This window comes from Piliocolobus tephrosceles, chromosome 6 (assembly GCF_002776525.5).
Source record: "Piliocolobus tephrosceles isolate RC106 chromosome 6, ASM277652v3, whole genome shotgun sequence".
Taxonomy (NCBI): domain Eukaryota; kingdom Metazoa; phylum Chordata; class Mammalia; order Primates; family Cercopithecidae; genus Piliocolobus; species Piliocolobus tephrosceles.
This window is the reverse complement of record NC_045439.1, coordinates 146043594-146065603: the sequence shown is the minus strand read 5'-3', so window position 1 is coordinate 146065603 and position 22010 is coordinate 146043594. Positions and strand designations below refer to the sequence as shown.

At 41.9% G+C, this 22010-nt stretch overlaps 1 protein-coding gene across 3 annotated transcripts in view; it reads left to right on the top strand.

The window, feature by feature from the left end:
- INO80 (INO80 complex ATPase subunit) overlaps nt 1-22010 on the top strand; it is a 140153-nt gene that overhangs the window by 27032 nt on the left and 91111 nt on the right. For 2 of the 3 annotated variants that reach the window (XM_023198366.2, XM_023198367.2), the window contains 9 exons: nt 2232-2352; nt 4334-4548; nt 9010-9063; nt 10196-10399; nt 15816-16011; nt 16889-16956; nt 18290-18499; nt 19802-19882; nt 20988-21083. In XM_023198366.2, the coding sequence (XP_023054134.1) occupies nt 2232-2352; nt 4334-4548; nt 9010-9063; nt 10196-10399; nt 15816-16011; nt 16889-16956; nt 18290-18499; nt 19802-19882; nt 20988-21083 (1245 nt within the window). The remainder of the gene's footprint in view (nt 1-2231; nt 2353-4333; nt 4549-9009; nt 9064-10195; nt 10400-15815; nt 16012-16888; nt 16957-18289; nt 18500-19801; nt 19883-20987; nt 21084-22010) is intronic. The other variant, XM_023198368.3, reaches the window with a different exon arrangement.

The window sequence follows — 22010 nt, the reverse complement described above, 5'->3', positions numbered from 1 at the left end:
CCTTCCTTCCTTCCTTCCTTCCTTCCTTCCTTCCTTCCTTCCTTCCTTCTCCTTCTCCTTCTCCTTCTCCTTCTCCTTCTCTTCTTTCTCCTTCTCCTTCTCTTTCTCTTTCTCTTTCACCTTCTTCTTCTCTTTCTCTTTCTCCTTCTTCTTCTCTTTCTCTTTCTCCTTCTCTTTCTTTCTTTCATTTTGCTGCTGTTGCCCAGGCTCGAGCGCAATGGCGTGATACTTGCTCACTGCCACCTCCACCTTCTGGGTTCAACCGATACTCCTGCTTCAGTCTCCTGAGTAGCTGGGGTTACAGGCATGCGCCACCATGCCCAGCTAATTTTGTATTTTTAGTAGAGACAGGGTTTTTCAGTGTTCGTCAGGCTGGTCTCAAACTCAGGTGATCCGCCTGCCTTGGCCTCCCAAAGTGCTGGGATTACAGGGGTGAGGCACCCCGCCTGGCAGGGTTCTGACTATTTCTACAAGTGTGGAACATTGTACATAATGAGCAATAGTATATTTGAAGACCTAAGAATTTTCTAGCAATTAGTTAAGGTTCAAAGTTAGTTCAGAGAGATTGGAATAATATTCTGAACCTTTTAAACCTGTAGAAGTGGTAAACAGAATATCTGACCAATTTGTTGTAAAAAGTTCCTTCCCTCTTAACCTCCAGCACTAAGGGACTTGGCGCTCCAAGTATTTGCTTGTTTTTTATGTTTATTTTTTATTTATTTTTATTTTTTGAGGTGGAGGCTCTGTCACCCAGACTGAAATGCAGTAGCGTGATCTTGACTCGCTGCAACCTCTGCCTCCTGGGTTCAGGCAATTCTCCTGTCTTAGTCTCCCAAGTAGCTGGGACTATAGAAGCTCGCCACCACGCCAGGCTAATTTTTTTTGTTTTTAGTAGAGATGTGGTTTCATCATGTTGGCCAGACTGGTCTCGACTTCCTGACCTCAAATAATCTGCCCACCTTGGCCTTCCAAAGTGCTGGTATTACAGGCATGAGCCATGGCGCCCAGTTGAGCCACCATGCCTGGCCTGCTTGTTTTTTAAATTCAAGTAAAACATACATATAGGAAAATTCTCAGACTTTAAGTACACAGCTCAGTGCATGCTAATTTAATTTTGATTTTTAACAGAGGACATTGTATTAGTTCCCCATGTTAATCTTTCAGTCTTATTTCAGTCCTCGGACAATTTATTTGGCTAGAATCCAGGAAAGAGATTTAACAGTGGGCTACCTAATTTTAATTTATATTTATGCATTAGTAATATGTGAGACAAAATTAATACGAGATTTGGGGATTAAGTAAAATATTTAAAAGTGTTTACTTATCACTTCCTGGATGGAAAGAATTACATTATTCATATGTTAGAATTCTGGCAATGTAGGCACTATCTAAATGATAGCAGACTCTCTTAGTGGGAGATGAAGAGAGAAAAGACTTGAAAGATTCAAGAATTGGGATGACTGGTGGAAAAGCGGACATATGACTAATAGGAAAGCAAGCATGAAGGGCCAGTTGCAGTGGCTCACACTTGTAATCCCAGCACTTTGGGAGGCTGAGGTGGACCGACGCCGAGATGGGCTGACCACGAGGTCAGGAGATCAAGATCATCCTGGCCAACGTGGTGAAACCCCATCTCTACTAAAAATACAAAAATCAGCTGGATATGGTGGTGTTTGCTTGTAATCCTAGCTACTTGGGAGGCTGAGGCACGAGAATCGCTTGAACCAAGGTATGGAGGTTGCAGTGAGCCGAGATCACACCACTGCACTCCAGCCTGGCAACAGAGCAAGACTCTGTCTCAAAAAAAAAAAAAAAAAAAAAGGAAAGCAAGCATTAGGAACCTTAGTAAATGTGAGGACCTACTGGTAATAGAAATATGGTTTATTTCTTGGTGGTGAATTTCCAAGGGGAGACATTTCTGCAAGGAATTAATTTCATGTCTCAGTATATGTCAGGTTTAAGTAAGTATTCTGGTAGAAATTCAGAAGCATGAAGAGTTTTGCTTTCTTAAATTATTTTCAGTGACCTGTTGTTACATGTATAGGAGTTGAACTCATTTGTTTGAAGTTAAGGAAGTGATTGCTTTGATATACTAAATGTTACTGATCTCTTTGTGGGAAGAATACTGTATTTAGAAGCTATGATTTCCTTTGGCTTAGTTTTCTGTAGTAAAGATAATTTGAATGCTGTACTATAGAAAACAGGCCCATCATGGTCTTTGCCTGCTTCAGTTGCAGCAATATCAGTACTACAGTGCAGGCCTGCTCTCCACATACGACCCTTTCTATGAGCAGCAACGGCACCTACTTGGACCCAAGAAAAAGAAATTTAAGGAGGAAAAGAAACTTAAAGGTGAGCGTGTTGAACTGCCTTCCACATACATTCATTCTTAGTTTCAGAATTGCATGTGGCCTACTGGTGCATTTGGACTTTATATATAGTCCATATGGTAGAAATTTGCTTTATTTGAAAAACTCTGTTTCTAATTAGTAACAAGTACAATTTTCCCCTTGGTATCCATGGGTGATTGGATTCTGGACCCCCGGCAGATACCAAAATCCAGAGATGCTCAAGTTCTTTATATAAAATGGTATAGTATTTGCGTATGAGCTGTGCACATCCTCTCATATACTTTAAGTCATCTCTGGATTACTTATAATACCTAATGCAATGTAAATGCTATATAAATACTTGTAATCCTATATTGTTTAGGGAATAACAATCAAAAAAAGTTTGTACATATTCAGTACAGCTGCTACAACCGTTCTCTTTTTTTTTTTTCCTGAATATTTTTGATCCTCAGTTGGTTGAATCCATGATGTAGAGCCCACAGATAGGAAGGGTAGACTATATTATTAACCTTAATTCATACTTGGCTTGTAGTCTTTAGTTCTACAATTGGAAAGATGGATTCCTAGCTAAAGGTTTAGGCAAAATTAGTTTGTTCCATTTTTCTTATACATACTCTGCAAATATTGCACATGTTCTGGGATAGGAAGTTGGTTATGCACAGAGAAGTAAGAAAAGTAACCCGAAGTGTTTGGAGTAAGTTATCATTGTTGCTGTCCAAGGTGATTTAAAATAGATCACCTCCTGATGATCTTCTGTAGTGTTTGTTTGCATGTTTGACAGGAAGTGTCCTTTCCTCTCTTATTGAGCTCTCAGCAGCTGGATATCAGGAAGGAAACTGAAAGAGAAAGTTTTAAACTATCTTTGTAAGGCAAATTTTATTCCTCTGAAAGTATTAATTCTTTTTTTTTTTGAGATGGAGTCTTGCTCTGTCGCCCAGGCTGGAGTGCAGTGGCGCTATTTCAGCTCACTGCAACCTCCACTTCCTGAGTTCAAGCAGTTCTCATGCCTCAGCCTCCCGAGTAGCTGGGATTACAGGTGCGCGCCACTACACCTGGCTAATTTTTGTATTTTCAGTAGAGATGGAGTGTCACCGTGTTGGCCAGGCTGGTCTCAAACTCCTAAACTCAGGTGATCCGCCTGTCTTGGCCTCTCAAAAGTGCTGGGATTACCGGTGTGAGCCACCGCACCTGGCTTGACGGTAGGAATTCTACTCAAAAAGGCTCCTTTTAGCCTTCTCTTCTTTTTCCATCATCTTTATTTGTGTTTTCTCACCCTCCACACCTTTTCTCCAACCTGAATTAAGGTTTTGTTTCATGTATTTTTGTCCTGCAAGTCTTAGTGACATATCAGTGTGTTTTTTTCTTCTCTTTTATTTTTCTTTATCCACCTTATAGGTATACTTTTTTCTTATTTTCCCCACACTGCGTAGATGTATAGCCACCTTATATTGCCACCAGGTAGAAATAAGTTTCCTTCCTTTGACTATTCCTTGAATCTGTGATACCTCAGACACTTGCTTACCTATTAGGTTCAAAATAAATTTGGTTCTTGCCATGCACCTGTAGTCCCAGCTACTCGGGAGGCTGAGGCGGGAGAATCACTTGAACCTGGGAGGCAGAGGTTGCAGTGAGCCGAGATTGCGCCATTGCACTCCAACCTGGGCGACAGGGTGAGACTCCATCTCCGGGGAAAAAAAAAAGAAAGAAATTTGGTTCTCGGGTTTTATTCTGTATTTCACTTTCATATAAACAGAGCGAGTATCCAGTGTTCTTTTCCAGGTTAGTGAGATATCAATCAGTATGTTTCTTCTCTGTTATTTTTGTTCCTCTAGGAATATTCATGGGTCTGAGTAGATAAAGGGATATATGTTGTCAGTGTCAAGTGGAATAAGGAAAGAACCTTGCATTCTTTAAGTTGTGAGGTTGCTTTGTGACCATCTCTTGTGGAAGTGCAACCCTGTTAGCATCTGTTTCTTTTGCAGCTAAGTTGAAAAAAGTGAAGAAAAAAAGACGAAGAGATGAAGAACTTTCCTCTGAAGAATCCCCTCGTCGCCATCACCACCAGACCAAAGTCTTTGCCAAGTTTTCTCATGATGCACCTCCCCCTGGCACTAAGAAAAAGCACTTATCCATTGAGCAGTTGAATGCTCGTCGCAGGAAAGTATGGCTCAGCATTGTGAAAAAGGAACTACCAAAGGTAAGTGAATGCCTCCAGGACATGGAGATTGGGAGAATGTATTCTCTTCCCACCCACTAAAGAGGAACTCTGAGAGCTGGATACTTTCACAGATAGGAGTTCCGCAAGGAAATTAATCTGTTGGAATCAAGGGAATGCTGAGTAGTACTCTTCAGTTAACAGTTTCTTCTAGAATGTGGTCAGAATTCACAGGACAATTAGTTACTGTGTGATGCTCCTTGGTCAAAAGATTGGAGGGCAACTTCTTCGAGGAAAGAATGTAGTTTTTTAAAATATAGCAGTAGATACTTGACAGCCTATTTATAGGTGATATTAGAAAAAATTAAAAAGAGGCCGGGCATGGTAGGTCACACCTGTAATCCCAGCACTTTGGGAGGCTGAGGCGGGTGGATCGCTTGAGCCCAGGAGTTTGAGACCAGTCTGGACAACATGGGGAAACCCCATCTCTACAAAAACGAGCTGGGTGTAGTGGCACATGTTTGTAGCCCTACCTATGCAAGTGGCTGAGGCAGGAGGATAGTTTGAGCCCAGGAGGTTGAGGCTGCAGCGAGCTGAGATCGCACCACTGCACTCGAGCTTGTGTAACAGAATGTGTAACATAATAAATATTTATTTTATCTCAAAAATTAAATAAAATAAAAAGGAGTTGATATGTTTCTTAGAGAATTTACAAATGTTTGAATGTTGCTGGATAATCACAGGCACTAGAATAAGATGTGAACGATTTAAAAGAAACATGTATAAGCATTTTTCCTTTTTTAATTCATTTGGTTTTGATAACATTTTATTTTATTATTATTATTTTTGAGATGGAGTCTTGCTCTGTCACCTGGGCTGGATTGCAGTGTCATGATCTCGGCTCACTGCAAACTCCACTTCCCAGGTTCAAACAATTCCCTTGCCTCAGTAGCTGGGGCCACAGGCAGATGCCACCACCCCTGGCTAATTTTTGTATTTTAGTAGAGATGGGGTTTCACCATTTTGGCCAGGCTGGTCTCGAACTCCTGACCCCAGATGATCTGCCTGGCTCGGCCTCGTACAGTGCTGGGATTATAGGCGTGAGCCACCATGCCCAGCCAATAACATGTTATTTTGATATAATTTCGTAATTAACAGTTGCAGGCCCGATGCCATATGCAGCGGTTTTTTTTGTTTTTTGTTTTTTTTTTTAAAGAAGTTGCAATTATAGTCCAAGGAATGTCTATTTACCCTTAAGTGAGATTCACCAGTTGTTAACATACTGCTCTTAAGGATGAATTGAGTGCAGTCCTGATAGAAACAGGATATTTCATTATAAATTGGATTTTTTTTAGAAACAGGATATTTTATGAATTGAGAAAAGTTGATACTAAAGTCCATGTGATGAAGTCAGAATGTAGGAGTAGCTAGGGAAGAATTGGAAAATCCCTACTAAACATTAGAACACACTACAAAACCTCTACAGTTAAAAAAGTGTGGTACTGACACATGAATAGGCAAATAGATGAGTAGAATAAACCAGTGGACTTATAAATTAGTACTGGGACAACTGGGTAGCAATTTTGAAAAAGATAAATACTAGATCTGCATCTTACTGCAACCTCTGCCTCCTGGGTTCAAGCAGTTCTCCCACTTCAGCCTCCCAAGTAGCTGAGTAGCTGCGACTACAGGTGTGCGCCATCATGCCCAGCTAATTTTTGTATTTTTAGTAGAGATGGGGTTTTGCCATGTCAGCCGGGCTGGTCTTGAACGCCTGACCTCAAGTGATCTGCTCACCTCGGCTTTCCAAAGTGCTGGAATTATAGGCGTGAGCCACCATGCCCAGCCTGTTTTAATGTTTTGAGGATATTGCATTTGATCCCTTGGTATGGTGGTGTTTTGCTACTGTAAAATAAAATTTTTTTTTTCTATAGCAGTTAATAAGTATTTCTGGAGACATAGTTTATGCTTGAGCATTCTTTTTCTGTTGAGACGGAGTCTCGCTCTGTTGCCCAGGCTGGAGTGCAGTGGTGCGATCAGTGCTGCGATCTCGGCTCACTGCAGCCTCCACCTCCCAGGTTCACACCATTCTCCTGCCTCAGCCTCCCGAGTAGCTGGGACTACAGGCGCCTGCCACGACACCCAGCTAATTTTTTTTGTATTTTTAGTAGAGACAGGGTTTCACCGTGTTAGCCAGGCTGGTCTCGATCTTCTGACCTCGTGATCTGCCCGTCTCGGCCTCCCAAAGTGCTGGGATTACAGACGTGAGCCACCATGCCCGGCCTATGCTTGAGCATTCTTGATGGGAAAGTTATGGGAAAACCTGCTTAGTACCTGATGAAGAGGCCTCATATGGTGCCCTTTCAATGAAAGAAATGAGTTTTCGTTTTTTTGAGATGGGGTCTTGTTCTCTTGCCCAGGCTGGAATGCAGTAGACTGATCTTGTTTCACTTCAGCGTTGATCTCCCAGGCTCAAGTAATCTTCGCACCTCAGGCTCCTGAGTACTTGGGGCTATAAGTGTGTGCTACCATGCCGAGCTAATTCTGTTTATTTTATTTAATTTTAATTTTTTTTTTTTGAGACGGAGTTTCGCTTTTGTCACCCAGGTTGGAATACCATGGCACGATCTCGACTCACGGCAATCTCCACCTCCCGGGTTCAAGCGATTCTCCTGCCTCAGCCTCCCGGGTAGCTGTGATTACAGATGCCTGTCACCACACTCAGCTAATTTTTGTATTTTTAGTATAGACAGGATTTCACCATGTTGACCAGGCTGGTCTTGAAGTCCTGACCTCAGGTGAACCAACCACCTCGGCCTCCCAAAGTGCTGGGATTACAGGCATGAGCCACCATGTCTGGCCCAATTCTGTTTATTTTTTCTAGAGACGAGGTCTCACTATGTTGCCCAGGCTAGTCTTGAACTCCTGGACTCAAGTGATCCTCCTGCCTCAACCTCCCCAAATGCCAGGATTGCAGGTGTAAGCTGCTGTGTGTGGCCAAGAAATGCCTTTTTTTTTTTTTTTTTTTTTTGAGGCAGAGTCTTGCTCTGTCGCCCGGACTGGAGTGCAGTGGCCGGATCTCAGCTCACTGCAAGCTCCGCCTCCCGGGTTTATGCCATTCTCCTGCCTCAGCCTCCCGAGTAGCTGAGACTACAGGCGCCCGCCACCTCGCCCGGCTAGTTTTTGTATTTTTAGTAGAGACGGGGTTTCACCATGTTAGCCAGGATGATCTCGATCTCCTGACCTTGTGATCCGCCCGTCTTGGCCTCCCAAAGTGCTGGGATTACAGGCTTGAGCCACCGTGCCCGGCCGCCTTTTTTTTTTTTTTGAGATGGAGTTTCGCTTGTGTCTCCCAGGCTGGAGTGCAGTGGTGCGATCTTGGCTTACTGCAGCCTCCGCCTCTTGAGTTCAAGTGATTCTTCTGCCTCAGCCTCCCAAGTAGCTAGGATTACAGGCATGTGCCACCATGCCCGGCTAAGTTTTCTATATTTAGTAGAGATGGGATTTCACTACCTTGGCCAGTCCCGTCTCAAACTCATGACCTCAAGTGGTCCACCCGCCTCGGCCTCCCAAAGTGCTGGGATTACAGGCGTGAACCACCACACCTGGCCAAGAAATGACTTTTTAGTGGGAATATTTGAGGTTCCTGGCTTCAGAGTGACAATAGCTCTTTAATTAGTAAGAGTTTTTTTATAAAAGGCTCATATATTCCCTTAAATTTGCTGTCTTATATGCAAACTTTAGGGAAATGGCTTTCAGACCTTCTTTGTCACTTTGAACCCATTGTTTCTTTAGCATCAAGGAGAGTGCTCTTCAGTAATGAAAGAGCCACCCAGCCCTGCCTCTTCAGTGTCTTCTTCCATGTCAGATAGACATCATGGGGAGTCAGATGTCTGTACTGACTTTTTTTCCCCCCTTAGCCAGAGTGGAAAACACAAATAGCTGGATACTGGGTTGTGGGCTGCTGGGTCATTTTGTGTTAGGTCTTCCTTGGAGTTTAGTTTTAGAGAAGATTAGGCTTATGTGGTGGCAGAAACTGAGTAGTAGTGACATCAGGTTTGCCTAGGCTGGAGGTGGGTGTAGAATCACAACTTGGGAGACTAGTTTATCTTTTTCCTAATGATTCCTGTATCTGGGTGCCCTGTTCTCTCAGCTTTGCAGATTGGCCCTGGTAAGCAACATGTTTTTAATCAGGGTGGTACTAAGGTTTAGGTATTTTAACATTTTGCTAGTCCACTTCAAGCCTGACATATAACTTAATGTCTTCCTAAAAGTATACGGAAGACTATTTAAGGCATCCACAACACTGATTCTTCTTGATGCTTCTTTAATAGTTTTATATATGGTGTTGGACAGTACATCTGGATGACTTACAGAAGTAATGTATCTTGCTCGGCTTGACATTTTCTAAACCTCTAGGAATTGATTAAAAGACTGTTTGTTCTACATAGTCTTAGTTCAAAAATGAATCCTGAATGAAATACTGTTTTTTAAATATTTTAGGCAAATAAGCAGAAAGCTTCAGCTCGTAACCTGTTTCTCACCAATAGCCGAAAGGTAAAATTGTAGTTTTGTATTTTCCATTTCATGTTTTGCTGGAATATATTCTTCTTCTTTGGGTCCATCTTGCTACTCTTGTCTGTTGTAACCTGTTGATTATGAATCTAATAGTTCCTAAGAGAGTTTCTGAATGTTCTCAATCTGTTTATTTATTTATTTATTTTTTGAGATGGAATCTCAGCCGCCCAGGCTGGAGTGCAGTGGTGTGATCTCGGCTCACTGCAACCACTGTCTCCCAGGTTCAAGCAATTCTCCCATCTCAGCCTCCCGAGTAGCTGGGAATACAGGCACCCACCATCATGCCCTATAATTTTTGTATTTTAGTAGAGACAGGGTTTCACCATGTTGGCCAGGCTGGTCTTGAACTCCTGACCTCAGGTGATCTGCCCGCCTTGGCCTCCCAAAGTGCTAGGATTACAGGCATGAGCCACCGTGCCCGGCCTCAATCTGTTTATTAAATAAAATTGTTCTTCCTCACATTTCTGGTATTTGAACCTTTTTGGATAAGACCATAGCCCACCCTGATTTCTTGAGCCGATCATGGAATCTTCCTGTCTTCAGTCTTGTCGTCTAAGAAATAATGATGTGAATACCTTCCCTTAGAGGAAACTAAAACAACTTCCTTTCAGAATTGTGAGGATCAGATTAGGCCATGTTATTAGTTGTGTTTCTCTAGGGTAGTCATTCAACTTCTCTGTTTCCTCATTTATAAGGTAGATGATGGTAAATGAGGGTGATGCTAATGCCAATTTCATAGGATTTGAAGAGTAGATTAGTTTAATATATTTTTCAGTGGTGCTAAAGATATAATAAGCAGTGATAGCTGTTATTAATGTGTGTGATAACATTTTGTAACTTCCAAGCATATCCCAGGTCCTTCTTAGTCATTATAATTTTTCATCTTCTAAGTTGACAGAAATCAGATAGATTTCTTATCCCTGATATTACCACAGGATCTGGACCTATGTCACAGTACTATACAAGGACATAATCAAGTTGCAGGGAAAGAGATGTGGTCAAGGATGACAGTTTGTATTCAACATATTGAGGAATGATGTGGTTTAGAATCCAGGAAGAACCAGCCTCTGGTATGGGGTCCTTTCTGCTGTAATGCTGTTGTTGTTTTCAGCTTGCTCACCAGTGCATGAAGGAGGTGCGTCGAGCTGCCTTACAGGCCCAGAAGAACTGTAAGGAAACCTTGCCTCGTGCCCGCCGCCTCACCAAGGAGATGCTTCTGTACTGGAAGAAATATGAGAAAGTGGAGAAGGAGCACCGCAAGAGAGCAGAGAAGGAAGCTTTGGAGCAGCGGAAGTTGGATGAGGAAATGCGGGAGGTAGGGCAAAAGCATACCATTTTGAAAACCCTGATTATTACAGCCATTTGAAGAGATTGGTTTGCATTTTGAAAATTGTACATCTAACCAATGACACTGTCGCTTATTTTTATTTTTATTTTTAGTAGAGATGCAGTTTCGCCATGTTGCCCAGGCTAGTCTCAAACTCCTGAGCTTCGAGTGATCTGCCTGCCTTGGTCTCCCACAGTCAGAAATTTTTTTTTTTTTTGAGGCGGAGTCTCGCTCTGTCGCCCAGGCTGGAGTGCAGTAGCGCAATCTTGGCTCACTGCAAGCTCCGCCTCCTGAGTTCACGACATTCTCCTGCCTCAGCCTCCCAAGTAGCTGGGACTACAGGCGCCCGCCACCACGCCCGGCTAATTTTTTGTATTTTTAGTAGAGACAGGGTTTCACCGTGTTTGCCAGGATGGTCTCGATCTCCTGACCTCGTGATCCGCCCCCCTTGGCCTCCCAAAGTGCTGGGATTATGGGCGTGAGCCACCGCGCCCGGCCCAGAAATTTTTTTAAAGACTTAATTTTGAGGATGGTGATTTTAGACTAGTAAACCAATTCTGCTTTTAGTCATTTGGTATGGCCCTCCTCAGGCCTTTTTCTCATTTTCTTCTAAGCTGTCTTCCTCTATTTTGGGCTCTTATTCCTCAAAAAAAAAAAAAAAAGAATGAGCAAAAGAGGAAGAAAGTAGCTTTTAATTCATCTTGGTTTGTTTGTAGGTGCTGACTGCAGTTTTGCTTTTTTTGGACAATAAGAAATAGATGCCAAATTTTGGGCCAGATAGGGACAGTGGACAATGAGCCCAGTTTTCTAAGATTTACCCTTCACCTACTGTACTGTTTTTTTAATTTATTTTTTGAGATGAAGTTTCACTGTTGTCGCCCAGGCTGGAGTGCAGTAATCTTGGTTCATTGCAACCTCTGCCTCCCAGATTCAAGCAAGTCTTCTGCCTCAGCCTTCTGAGTAGCTAGGACTATAGGCACCCACCACCATGCCCTCCTAAGTTTTTGTATTTTTAGTAGGGATGGGGTTTCACCGTGTTGGCCAGGCTGGTTTCAAATTCCTGAGCTCAGATGATACGCCTGCCTCGGCCTCCCAAAGTGCTGAGATTACAGGCATGAACCACCATGCCCAGCCTACTTTATATTGTTTTAACTTGCAGCAAGTACTGTTGTTAAACCTGATGCCAGCTGTTGTAGGCTGTGGATATTGCTGAGGGAAGCAAGAGGTGAGAATAAGAAGGCAAAGTCATTTTATTGCCATTGATAAACCAACTGAGATGAATGGAAGGAGAGTTGAGATTTGAAGAAAGAAGGGAATTAGTGGATTGGATGATGTTTTCTTTCAGGTATATGTAGTAACTCATGTCAAAGTGAAGTTTTGGAGCCTCTTCTGAGCTCTTGATCTTCCCTTATTTTATCATGACTTCGAGAATGAAGGTGGATTTTGCTCAGTTCTCTTTAGTCTCCTGGTTAATTTGCATATTTGTGTATTTGCATGCAAGGTAATCATATTATCAAGTTAGTAAACATTTGATGCTTTTGGGAATTCTTAACTCACAGAATTTAAAGTCATTTGAGAGTTAGCCATAGATCTTGAAGTTTTGCAGGCAACTTGGCCTGTATTCTAGATTTGTGAGACCTAGATTCTTAGTTACGTTGATAGCTAACTGATGCTTATGCTGACTTATGCGTCTTTTTCTTTGAACTTTTGAAATAAATCTTTGATGTATCCTTTCTATTTTCTTAATCTACTTTGTTCATTTAATCATATGGTAGTTAACTTCTTTAAGGTTAAAGATGTTATTCTTGGCCGGGTGCAGTGGCTCACGTCTATAAACTTAGCACTTGTGGAGGCGGAGGCAGGTGGATCATGAGGTCAGGAGTTCAAGACCAGCCTGGCCAACATGGTGAAACCCCGTCTCTACTAAACATACAAAAATTAGCTGGGCATGGTGGCGGGTGCCTGTAATCCCAGGTACTCGGGAGACTGAGGCAGAGAATTGCTTGAACCCGGGAGGTGGAAGTTGCAGTGAGCCGAGATCATACCACTACACTCCAACCTGGGCGACAGAGGAAGAATCCATCACAAAAAAAAAAAAATATATATATATATATGTTATTTTTCTTAATTGTTTTACTTTGGGAAGTTTTCCTTAGGCTGAGTGTATTGGCTCATGTCCATAATCCCAGCAGAAAGGCAGAGGCAGGAGGATCGCTGGAATCCAGGAGTTCAAGACCAGTCTGGGCAACATAGTGATACTTCGCATCCATAAACAGTACAAAAATTAGACAGGTGTAGTGGCAAGTGCCTATAGTCCCAGTTACTCTGGAGGCTGAGGTGGGAGTATTGCTTGAACCTGGAATGTTGAGGTTGCAGTGAGCTGTGTTCTTGCTACTGCCTCCAGCCTGGGTGACAGAGTGAGATACCATCTCTTCAGAAAAAAAACAAAGATTTTCGTGATAGCACTTTAGGTTTGAAACATGAACATTCATTATGACAAAGACTTATTTTTCTCTCACTGTCTTTCTCAAGTGTTCTTCTATTTTGGATCTTGCTCAAGTGCTATAATGCTTTAAAGAGACAGGATAATTTTACGTAGATTACTGCTTTATAAAATATACTGTCAACCTTTTGGATTTTTTTTTTTTTGTATTCCTTATTTTATTGTTTTCCTTTTGGGAGAGTGGATCAAGGATAAAGTATATTTTATGAATTTTGTTATGAAATAATTCAAAATAATGACTCTTGGACCAATAATGCTCTTTTTGGGGGAAAAAAAATAAAGCAAACAAGGCTGGCTTACGCTGTGAGCTCACGCCTGTAATCCCAGCACTTTGAGAGGCTGAGGTGGGCAGATCAGGAGGTCGGTAGATCAAGACCATCCTGGCTAACATGGTGAAACCCCGTCTACTAAAGATACAAAAAATCAGCTGGGTGTGGTAGCATATGCCTGTAGTCCCAGCTACTCAGGAGGCTGAGACAGGAGAATCGCTTGAACTGGGGAGGTGGAGGTTGCAGTGAGCCGAGATTGCACCACTGCACTCCAGCCAGGGCGACAGAGCGAGACTCCATCTCAAAACAAAACAAAACAAAACAAAACAATGACTCTTTAATATGCTACTTATACTGTATTCGGTGTTCCATATAATTTGGTATTTTGGATTATGTTTTCATTTTATTATTTATCTTAGGAATGATTTTATTTATTGACACAATGATTATTTTTCTTACCTGGTTGTTTTAGAGTAGAGGCACTTTAAAAAAAAAAAAAGTGGTATCTTACTGTGTCACCCAGGCTGGAGTGCAGCGGCATGATCTTGGCTCAGCGCAGCGTCTATCTCTTGGGCTTAAGCAATCCTACCGCCTCAGCCTCCAGTGTAGCTGGGACTGCAGGTACATGCCACCATGCCTGGCAAATTTTTGTATTTTTTGTAGAAACAAGGTTTTGCCATGTTGCCCAGTCTAGTCTCAAACTCCTGAGATCAAGCAGTCCACCTGAAAGGCACTTTTAGCCTTCTCACACTAAAAAATATATGTATGTTTGCACGTGTGCATGTATTCAGTCTGTATTCGATTTTTGTAGCTATTATTATCACAGATGAAGTACAGATTGTTGGGTTTTGTTTCATTTTGTTTGAGGTAGAGTCTTGCTCTGTCACCCAGTCTGAAGTGCAGTGGCACGACCTTGGCTCACTGCAACCTTTCCTCCTGGGTTCAAGCGATTTTCCTGCCTCAGCCTCCAGAGTAGCTGGGATTACAGGCGCCTGCCACCATGCCCAGCTAATTTTTGTATTTTTTATCAGAGACAGGGTTTCTCCATGTTGACCAGGCTGATCTCAAACTCCTGGCCTCCAGTGATCCACCATCCTTGGCCTCCCAAAGTGCCTGGATTACAGGCATGAGCCACCATGCCTGGCCAAAAAATACAGATTATGTTGGGGAGTATTTTGTTCCTTCCTATAGATTGTTTTGGGGAATATTTTCTTCCTTCCATTAGCCATTTAATTTCATATACCTATTGTATTGGCTTTCAGAATAACTTACAGCTTTTTGTCAGTTGTTCTGACTTTTGGTAGTAAAGAAGAGTTTTGGGACCAGTGTGGTAGCTGACCGGGCGTACTGGTCACGCTTGTAATCCCAGCACTTTGTGAGGCTAAAAGTGGGCCGATCACCTGAGGTCAGGAGTTTGAGACCAGCCTGGTCAATATGGTGAAACCTGTCTCTACTAAAAAAAATACAAAAATACATGCCAGGCGCAGTGGTTTACGCCTTTAATCCCAGCACTTTGGAAAGCCGAGGCAGGCGGATCACGAGGTCAGGAGATTGAGACCATTCTGGCTAACGCAGTGAAACCCCATCTCTACTAAAAACACAAAAAAATCAGCCGGGTGTGGTGGCGGACGCCTGTAGTCCCAGCTACTCAGGAGACTGAGGCAGGAGAATGGCATGAACCCAGGAGGCAGAGCTTGCAGTGAGCCAAGATTACGCCACTGCACTCCAGCCTGGGCGACAGAGGGAGACTCTGTCCCAAGGAAAAAAAAAAAAAAATTAGCCAGGCATCGTGGTGTATGCCTGTAATCCCAGTTACTTGGGAGGCTGAGGCAGGAGAACCACTTGAACCTGGGAGGCAGAGGTTGCGGTGAGGCTGCTATCGTGCCATTGCACTCCAGCCTGGCCAACACAGTTAGACTCTTGTCTCAAAAAAAAAAAGAAAAAGTTTCTGACGTGTACATTTTCAAAAATAATAAAGCTATATAGACATGTATCCACCATCCAGGTTATAAAATGGAATATATTGTTTGAATTCAGTTGTCTCAGTGCTACCATAGAAAAGCCATGTATGAAAGAAACATTTTAGTCAGAAGTCTAATGGAGAAAAGATTCACAGTATAAAGAAGAGCAAAACACTCGTTACTAGTAGATTATGAATGAAAGTTATTCATTGTGCCAGACGTGGTGGCTCACACCTTAATCCTAACACTTTGAGATGCTGAGGCTGGTGGATCGCCTGAGTTCGAGACCAGCCTGGCCAACATGGTGAAACCCTGTCTTTACTAGTAATACAAAAATTAGCCGAGGTTAGTGGTGCTCACCTGTAAGCCCAGCTACTCTGGAAGCTGTAGCTTGAACCCGGGAGGCGGAGGTTGCAGTGAACCGAGATCACGCCACCGTACTCCAGCCCATGCGACCAATCGAGACTCTGTCTGAAAAAGGAAAATAAATTCATTCATTGCTTTTAGTGCCACTGACTTGGCTAAAATAAAATTGTTTATCAGCAATGTTTACATTTTTAAAAGTAAAGAGTTGGTAAAGGATTTGAATGCAAATATAAGTGGTGAATTCTCCACTGCTTCTTGGATATCATTGATAATTGGGCTCTGTTTTCACCTTTTTCCCTCTTTAGGCCAAGAGGCAACAGCGAAAACTCAACTTCTTAATTACCCAGACAGAGTTGTATGCCCATTTCATGAGTCGCAAACGAGACATGGGTCATGATGGTATCCAGGAGGAAATCCTAAGGAAACTGGAAGACAGTTCTACCCAGAGACAAATCGATATAGGTGGAGGAGTGGTAGTTAACATCACACAGGAGGATTATGGTGAGTCTTCAATCAGGACTTAGAGGAAGGCTAACTCTTAATTTTTATATCTAAAGGTTATATACTTTAATTCTTGCAAATTTTTTATTGATTCATAGGTAATTTACCAGAAAAGAGAGATTTATTGTACTGGAGTAGGGAAAGTGTGTTTGTATAACAGAAGTATAAGACCATTTATTAAAGAATTTGAATAGGAAAGATTGTGGTTATATGATCTTGCAAGTTTGGGAATATTTTTGTTGTGATTTGTTAGTAGAAATAACCGGTATTGTAATCAGAGTTTGTAGAACTGAACTGCGTTTCAGGAGAGGAAAACATTTCTCACATAATAAGATTCTTGGTTATTTAAGCATGAGAAAGCAGCTGTTCAGTTGTCTTTATGTGATCACAAGGAGAGGGAGGAATTGGGATGAAGTTCGAGAGGAATTTCACAGAGAATGCTGATTAAGATTGTGTTGAGCTAGAAGTAGTAGAGATTGTAACTGCTTTATATTTTGGGGATTACATATGTCGTATTTCTCTAGTTAAAATAGTTTCACCTAGCATAAATATATTACAATTTTGAATCCTGATTGTCTTGATTGTTGTAGCTTGGTATCATTTGGTAGAAGAAACCCTAATACTGAGAGGCAGTGGATGCCAGTGCCGTGGTTTTTTGTGAGCTTGCTTTGGCTACTGGAGACCGAGGCAGCCCTCCACCTCCATTGCATTTCCAGCTTCTTACCTCTGAGAATTTAGCCTTTCTCTTCCCCTACCCTCCGTGAACCCAGGGATAAGTAGAATGAGGGAATCAGGGATCCACATATATTGGTGTTAATTGCTTCTTAGAACAAGATCAGTTGATAAAGTGTGATAATCCATAAATTTTCCTTTTCAGATAGTAACCACTTTAAAGCCCAGGCCCTGAAGAATGCTGAAAATGCTTACCATATTCACCAAGCTCGGGTGAGTCTTCAGATAGAAAGGTTTACTGTAATTGGCCCTGGAAATACCCTACAAGCTTTTACTTAGGTGGTCTTCCTTTAGTTTTAATCACATTTTCGATTAAAGCGTAGACTAGCTTGTGTATATGTGTGTGAGTAATTGTGTGTAGGGTCGGGGGCTGGGTCTCTTTCACTTTAGAATAGTAGGGATACTAGAAGAAAGGCAGAAACACGAATATTCAGTTTTCTAGCTTTAGCAATGTTTTAATTTCAAATTAGAACAGTTTGTGTTTTTTTTTCTATCTGAGTAATCATGGGCAATATAGTATGAAATGCATCATAGATGTTTAATGAAAAAAAAACATACTCTTGGCTTGTTAAGAGAGCCACATCATGGTTTCAAAAAACTGCTACATTATTTAATGCCTTCTTTCACCTAAGTAATAACTTGCTCTTTGTTATTTATTTTATTTTAGAGACAGAGTTTTGCTCTGTCGCCCAGGCTGGAGTGCAGTGGCGCGATCTCGGCTTACTGCAAGCTCCGCCTCCTGGGTTCACACCATTCTCCTGCCTCAGCCTCCCAAGTAGCTGGGACTAGAGGTGCCCGCCACCATGCCCAGCTAAGTTTTTGTATTTTTAGTAGAGACAGGGTTTCACCGTGTTCGCCAGGATGGTCTCGATCTCCTGACCTCGTGATCCACCCACCTCGGCCTCCCAAAGTGCTGGGATTACAGGGATTACAGGCATGAGCCACCGCGCCTGGCCCTTTTTTTTGAGATGGAGTCTTGCTTTGTCAGCCTCCCAAGTAGCTGGGACTACAGGTGCACACCACCATGCCCAGCTAATTTTTTTTATTTTAGTAGAGATGGGGTTTTACCATGTTGGCCAGGATGGTCTCTATCTCCTGACTTGATGATCCACCCGCCTTAGCCTCCTAAAGTCCTGGGATTATAGTCGTGAGCCACTGTGCCCGGCCAAAGCTCTTTGTTATTTATGATATAGTGATGTTTAACAAAATCAGAAAGAAATTATAATCAAGTTGAATTAAGTAAAAAACTTGCTGTTTTTAATATACTGCATAGGAGCCTCTATTTAACATTGACAGAGCGGAAGTCAAGGATAGACGAATGTGACCTTCCCCAATTTCTAATATAATTGTTACATTAAATAATATTAGTAATATGTTTTATAGAAATGATGTCATATACTACGTTATATTATCAGATTATGAGAAATTTTGGTCCAATTATTTTTCTTAGCACAGGGTAGATATATTGTTACCTTGAGTTTTATTTGCATTTAATATTTTTCCTCTTTTTTTTTTTCTAATTTTTTTTTTTTTTTTAACTTTCCAGACAAGGTCATTTGATGAAGATGCAAAAGAAAGTCGAGCAGCTGCCCTACGGGCAGCAAACAAGTCTGGCACTGGGTTTGGGGAGAGTTACAGCCTGGCTAACCCATCTATCCGGGCTGGTGAGGATATTCCACAGCCCACAATTTTTAATGGCAAATTGAAAGGTTATCAACTGAAAGGCATGAATTGGTTGGCCAATCTCTATGAACAGGTGAATTTTAGAACTCTTTTCTAAAATTCTCTTTTATTAACTCTTTTCCTAAAGTCATTTGTTCAGTGTGATTGTAAAATGAGTACAAGATCTGGCTGGGCGCGATGGCTCACGCCTGTAATTGCAGCACTTTGGGAGACTGAGGCAGGCGGATCACCTGAGGTCAGGAGTTTGAGACCAGCCTGACCAACATGGTGAAACCCCATCTCTACTAAAAAAAAAAAATGCAAAATTAGCCGGGCGTGGTAGCACATGCCTGTGATCCCAGCTACTTGGAAGGCTGAAGCAGGAGAATCACTTGAACCTGGGAGGCAGAGATTGCGTTGAGCCAAGATGGCGTCATTGCACTCCAGCCTGGGCAACAAGAGCAAAACTCCATCTCAAAAAATAAATAAATAAATAAGTACAAGATCATGTTTTAGATTTCACACTTTTAAAAAGCTATATCCTGGGGAGGGATTGCATTAGGAGAAATACCTAATGTAAATGACTAGTTAATGGGTGTAGCACACCAACATGGCACATGTATACATATGTAACAAACCTGCATGTTGTGCACATGTACCCTAGAACTTAAAGTATAATAAAAAATAAATTAATGTAGATTTATGAAAAAAATAAAATAAAAAGCTATATCCTTTGACAAGAGGCAGAAAGTTGTCTCTGTTTCTCTTTCTTTTTGAGATAGGATCTTACTCTGTTACCCAGGCTGAAGTGCAGTGGTGTGTTTATGGCTCACTGTAGACTTAAACTCCTGGGCTCAAGTGATCCTCCTGCCTCAGCCTCCACAATAGTTGGGACTACAGACACATGCCACCATGCCTGGCTAATTTTTGTATTTTTTGTAGAAATGGGGTGTCTCTGGGTTGCCCAGGCTGGTCTCAAACTCCTGGGCTCATACGATGTGCCTGACTTGGCCTCCCAAAGTGCCAAGACAGGCGTGAGCCACTGCGCCCAGCTGATGTCTTTTTTTTTTTTCTAACCTGGAGAGCCTACTGGAGAATATTTGTATATTTCTTATGGTTTGTCTTATATGGACTTGGTAAATCTAATTGTTTTTGTGTCTGGGTTGTATTAGCTAACAAACTGGCCTTGCCCTGTCTCGTGTACCATGGTTCATAGTTGTAGCTGTAGCATTGGCAAAAGCAATTACTATAGCAGTGGGTAAAAATGTTGAGGCTGAGTATCTCTAGTCACTTCTCTTTAAACAAGCCTGTTATCTTGGTCATTCTTTTTGGTAATAGGTCAAACTTTATTTGATGAAATGTATGAGATGTTGACCATGTATTTTTTTTTCCCCAGGGTATTAATGGCATTCTTGCTGATGAAATGGGCCTTGGTAAAACAGTACAGAGCATTGCCCTTCTGGCCCATCTGGCTGAGGTGGGTAGATGCAATCTTTCTATCTTAATTTCTCTAGAATTTAGAGTAATTTCTGTTGAAAATCAGCCACTTAAAAGCACTATGCTAAGCTCTGTAGCATTCCAAGATAGTGGGACTTGATTCTTGCCTGCGAGCTTTATAAGGGGACAGTATTGTGTAACTTTTTGGTTTTTTAGAGGTCTAGGACAGTTTTTGAGCATGTGATTTTGAGACATTCCCTTCCACTCTGCATTGATTACCACCAGTGTAGTGGCAAGGGCAATACAGTTAGATCAGAACACGTTGCCTAACATTTCAACTCTACTCTTATTACCAGTGTAAACATGGGCAATTTAGCCTCTTTTCAACTTAACTCTCTGAGGCTTAGTTTCCTCTTCTATGGAGACATTATCTACTTTATGGGAATTTTATAAGAATTAAATTTTAGGCCGGGCGCGGTGGCTCAAGCCTGTAATCCCAGCACTTTGGGAGGCCGAGACGGGCGGATCACGAGGTCAGGAGGTTGAGACCATCCTGGCTAACCCGGTGAAACCCCGTCTCTACTAAAAAATACAAAAAAACTAGCTGGGCGAGGTGGCGGCCGCCTGTAGTCCCAGCTATTCGGGAGGCTGAGGCAGGAGAATGGCGTAAACCCGGGAGGTGGAGCTTGCAGTGAGCTGAGATCCGGCCACTGCACTCCAGCCTGGGCGACAGAGCGAGACTTCGTCTCAAAAAAAAAAAAAAAAAACAAAAGAATTAAATTTTAAAAATGTGTAAAAATACTGAAAAAAAAGCAGAAGCTGTATACCTATTAAATAACTATAAGATTGTTACGATAACTAGTATAGTAGAAAACAATACATACAAGTCAGTGTGTCATAAGTGCTCTGTGGATACGACCTATAAGAGGTCAGAAGAGGGAACAATTGCTTGCCATTTTTTTCTCAAGGTGTGTCTTTATGTTCTTATTATTAACATAGGATATTATTTTTGAATGTGCAGATTTGGGATTTCCTCACTATTTCTCTTGTTTCCTATTCTTAGATTGTTCTTGTCATTAATTATAATTTTGAATTAAATACCTTCCCTTTTCCTATAGTTGACTGACTGGGTTTTTCTGTTGCAGAGAGAGAACATTTGGGGACCTTTCTTAATAATTTCACCTGCATCTACACTTAACAATTGGCACCAGGAGTTTACTAGATTTGTTCCTAAATTTAAGGTAAATATCAGTCCAAGCAAAACATTTATTGCTTTTGACTCTCCTTTTCTTGTCTTACTTATTTAATTACTCATAATAGTTTTAAATTTTATCCAGGCTTGGTAGCTTATGCTTGTAATCCCAGCGTTTTGGGAGGTCGAGGTGGGTGGATCACAAGGTCAGAAGGTCAAGACCATCCTGGCTAACATGGTGAAACCCTGTCTCTACTAAAAATACAAAAAATAAAAACAAAAATAAAAATTAGCCAGATGTGGTGCCATGCGCCTGTAGTCCCAGCTACTCAGGAGGCTGAGGCAGGGGAATCGCTTGAACAGGGCGGAGCAGGAGTGGGGGAGGTTGCAGTGAGCCAAGAACACGCTGCTGCACTCCAGCCTGGGCGACAGAGCAAGACTCCTTCCGTCTCAAAAACAAAAATATCTCATACATTGTTCCAAACTAACTTGCATACAATCACTATAAAACTTACTGCTGGGAACAATGAGTGCATATTGCATTTAGCCTGATGATTGATACTCCTCGTCAAACTGCCATAATAGAAAACATCTACCTTGTTTGGTTTAACATAGATTTTGACAAATCATACCGTTAGTGCACATCCTATCATTTATGGCATTGCTCTTTTCATTGAAATCTATTGTAAATAATTCGTATCTTTTTTAAAATACATGTCTTGCTTTTGTTTTTGTTTTTGTTTTGAGACGGAGTCTCGCTCCGTTGCCCAGGCTGGAGTGCAGTGGTGCGATCTTGGCTCACTGCAACCTCCGCCTCCCAGGTTCAAGCAATTCTCCTGCCTCAGCCTCCTGAGTAACTGGGATTACAGGTGTCTGCCACCTTGCCCAGCTAATTGTTTTGTATTTTTAGTAGAGACTGGGTTTAACCACGTTGGCCGCACTGGTCTCAAACTCCTGACCTCAGGTAATCCACATG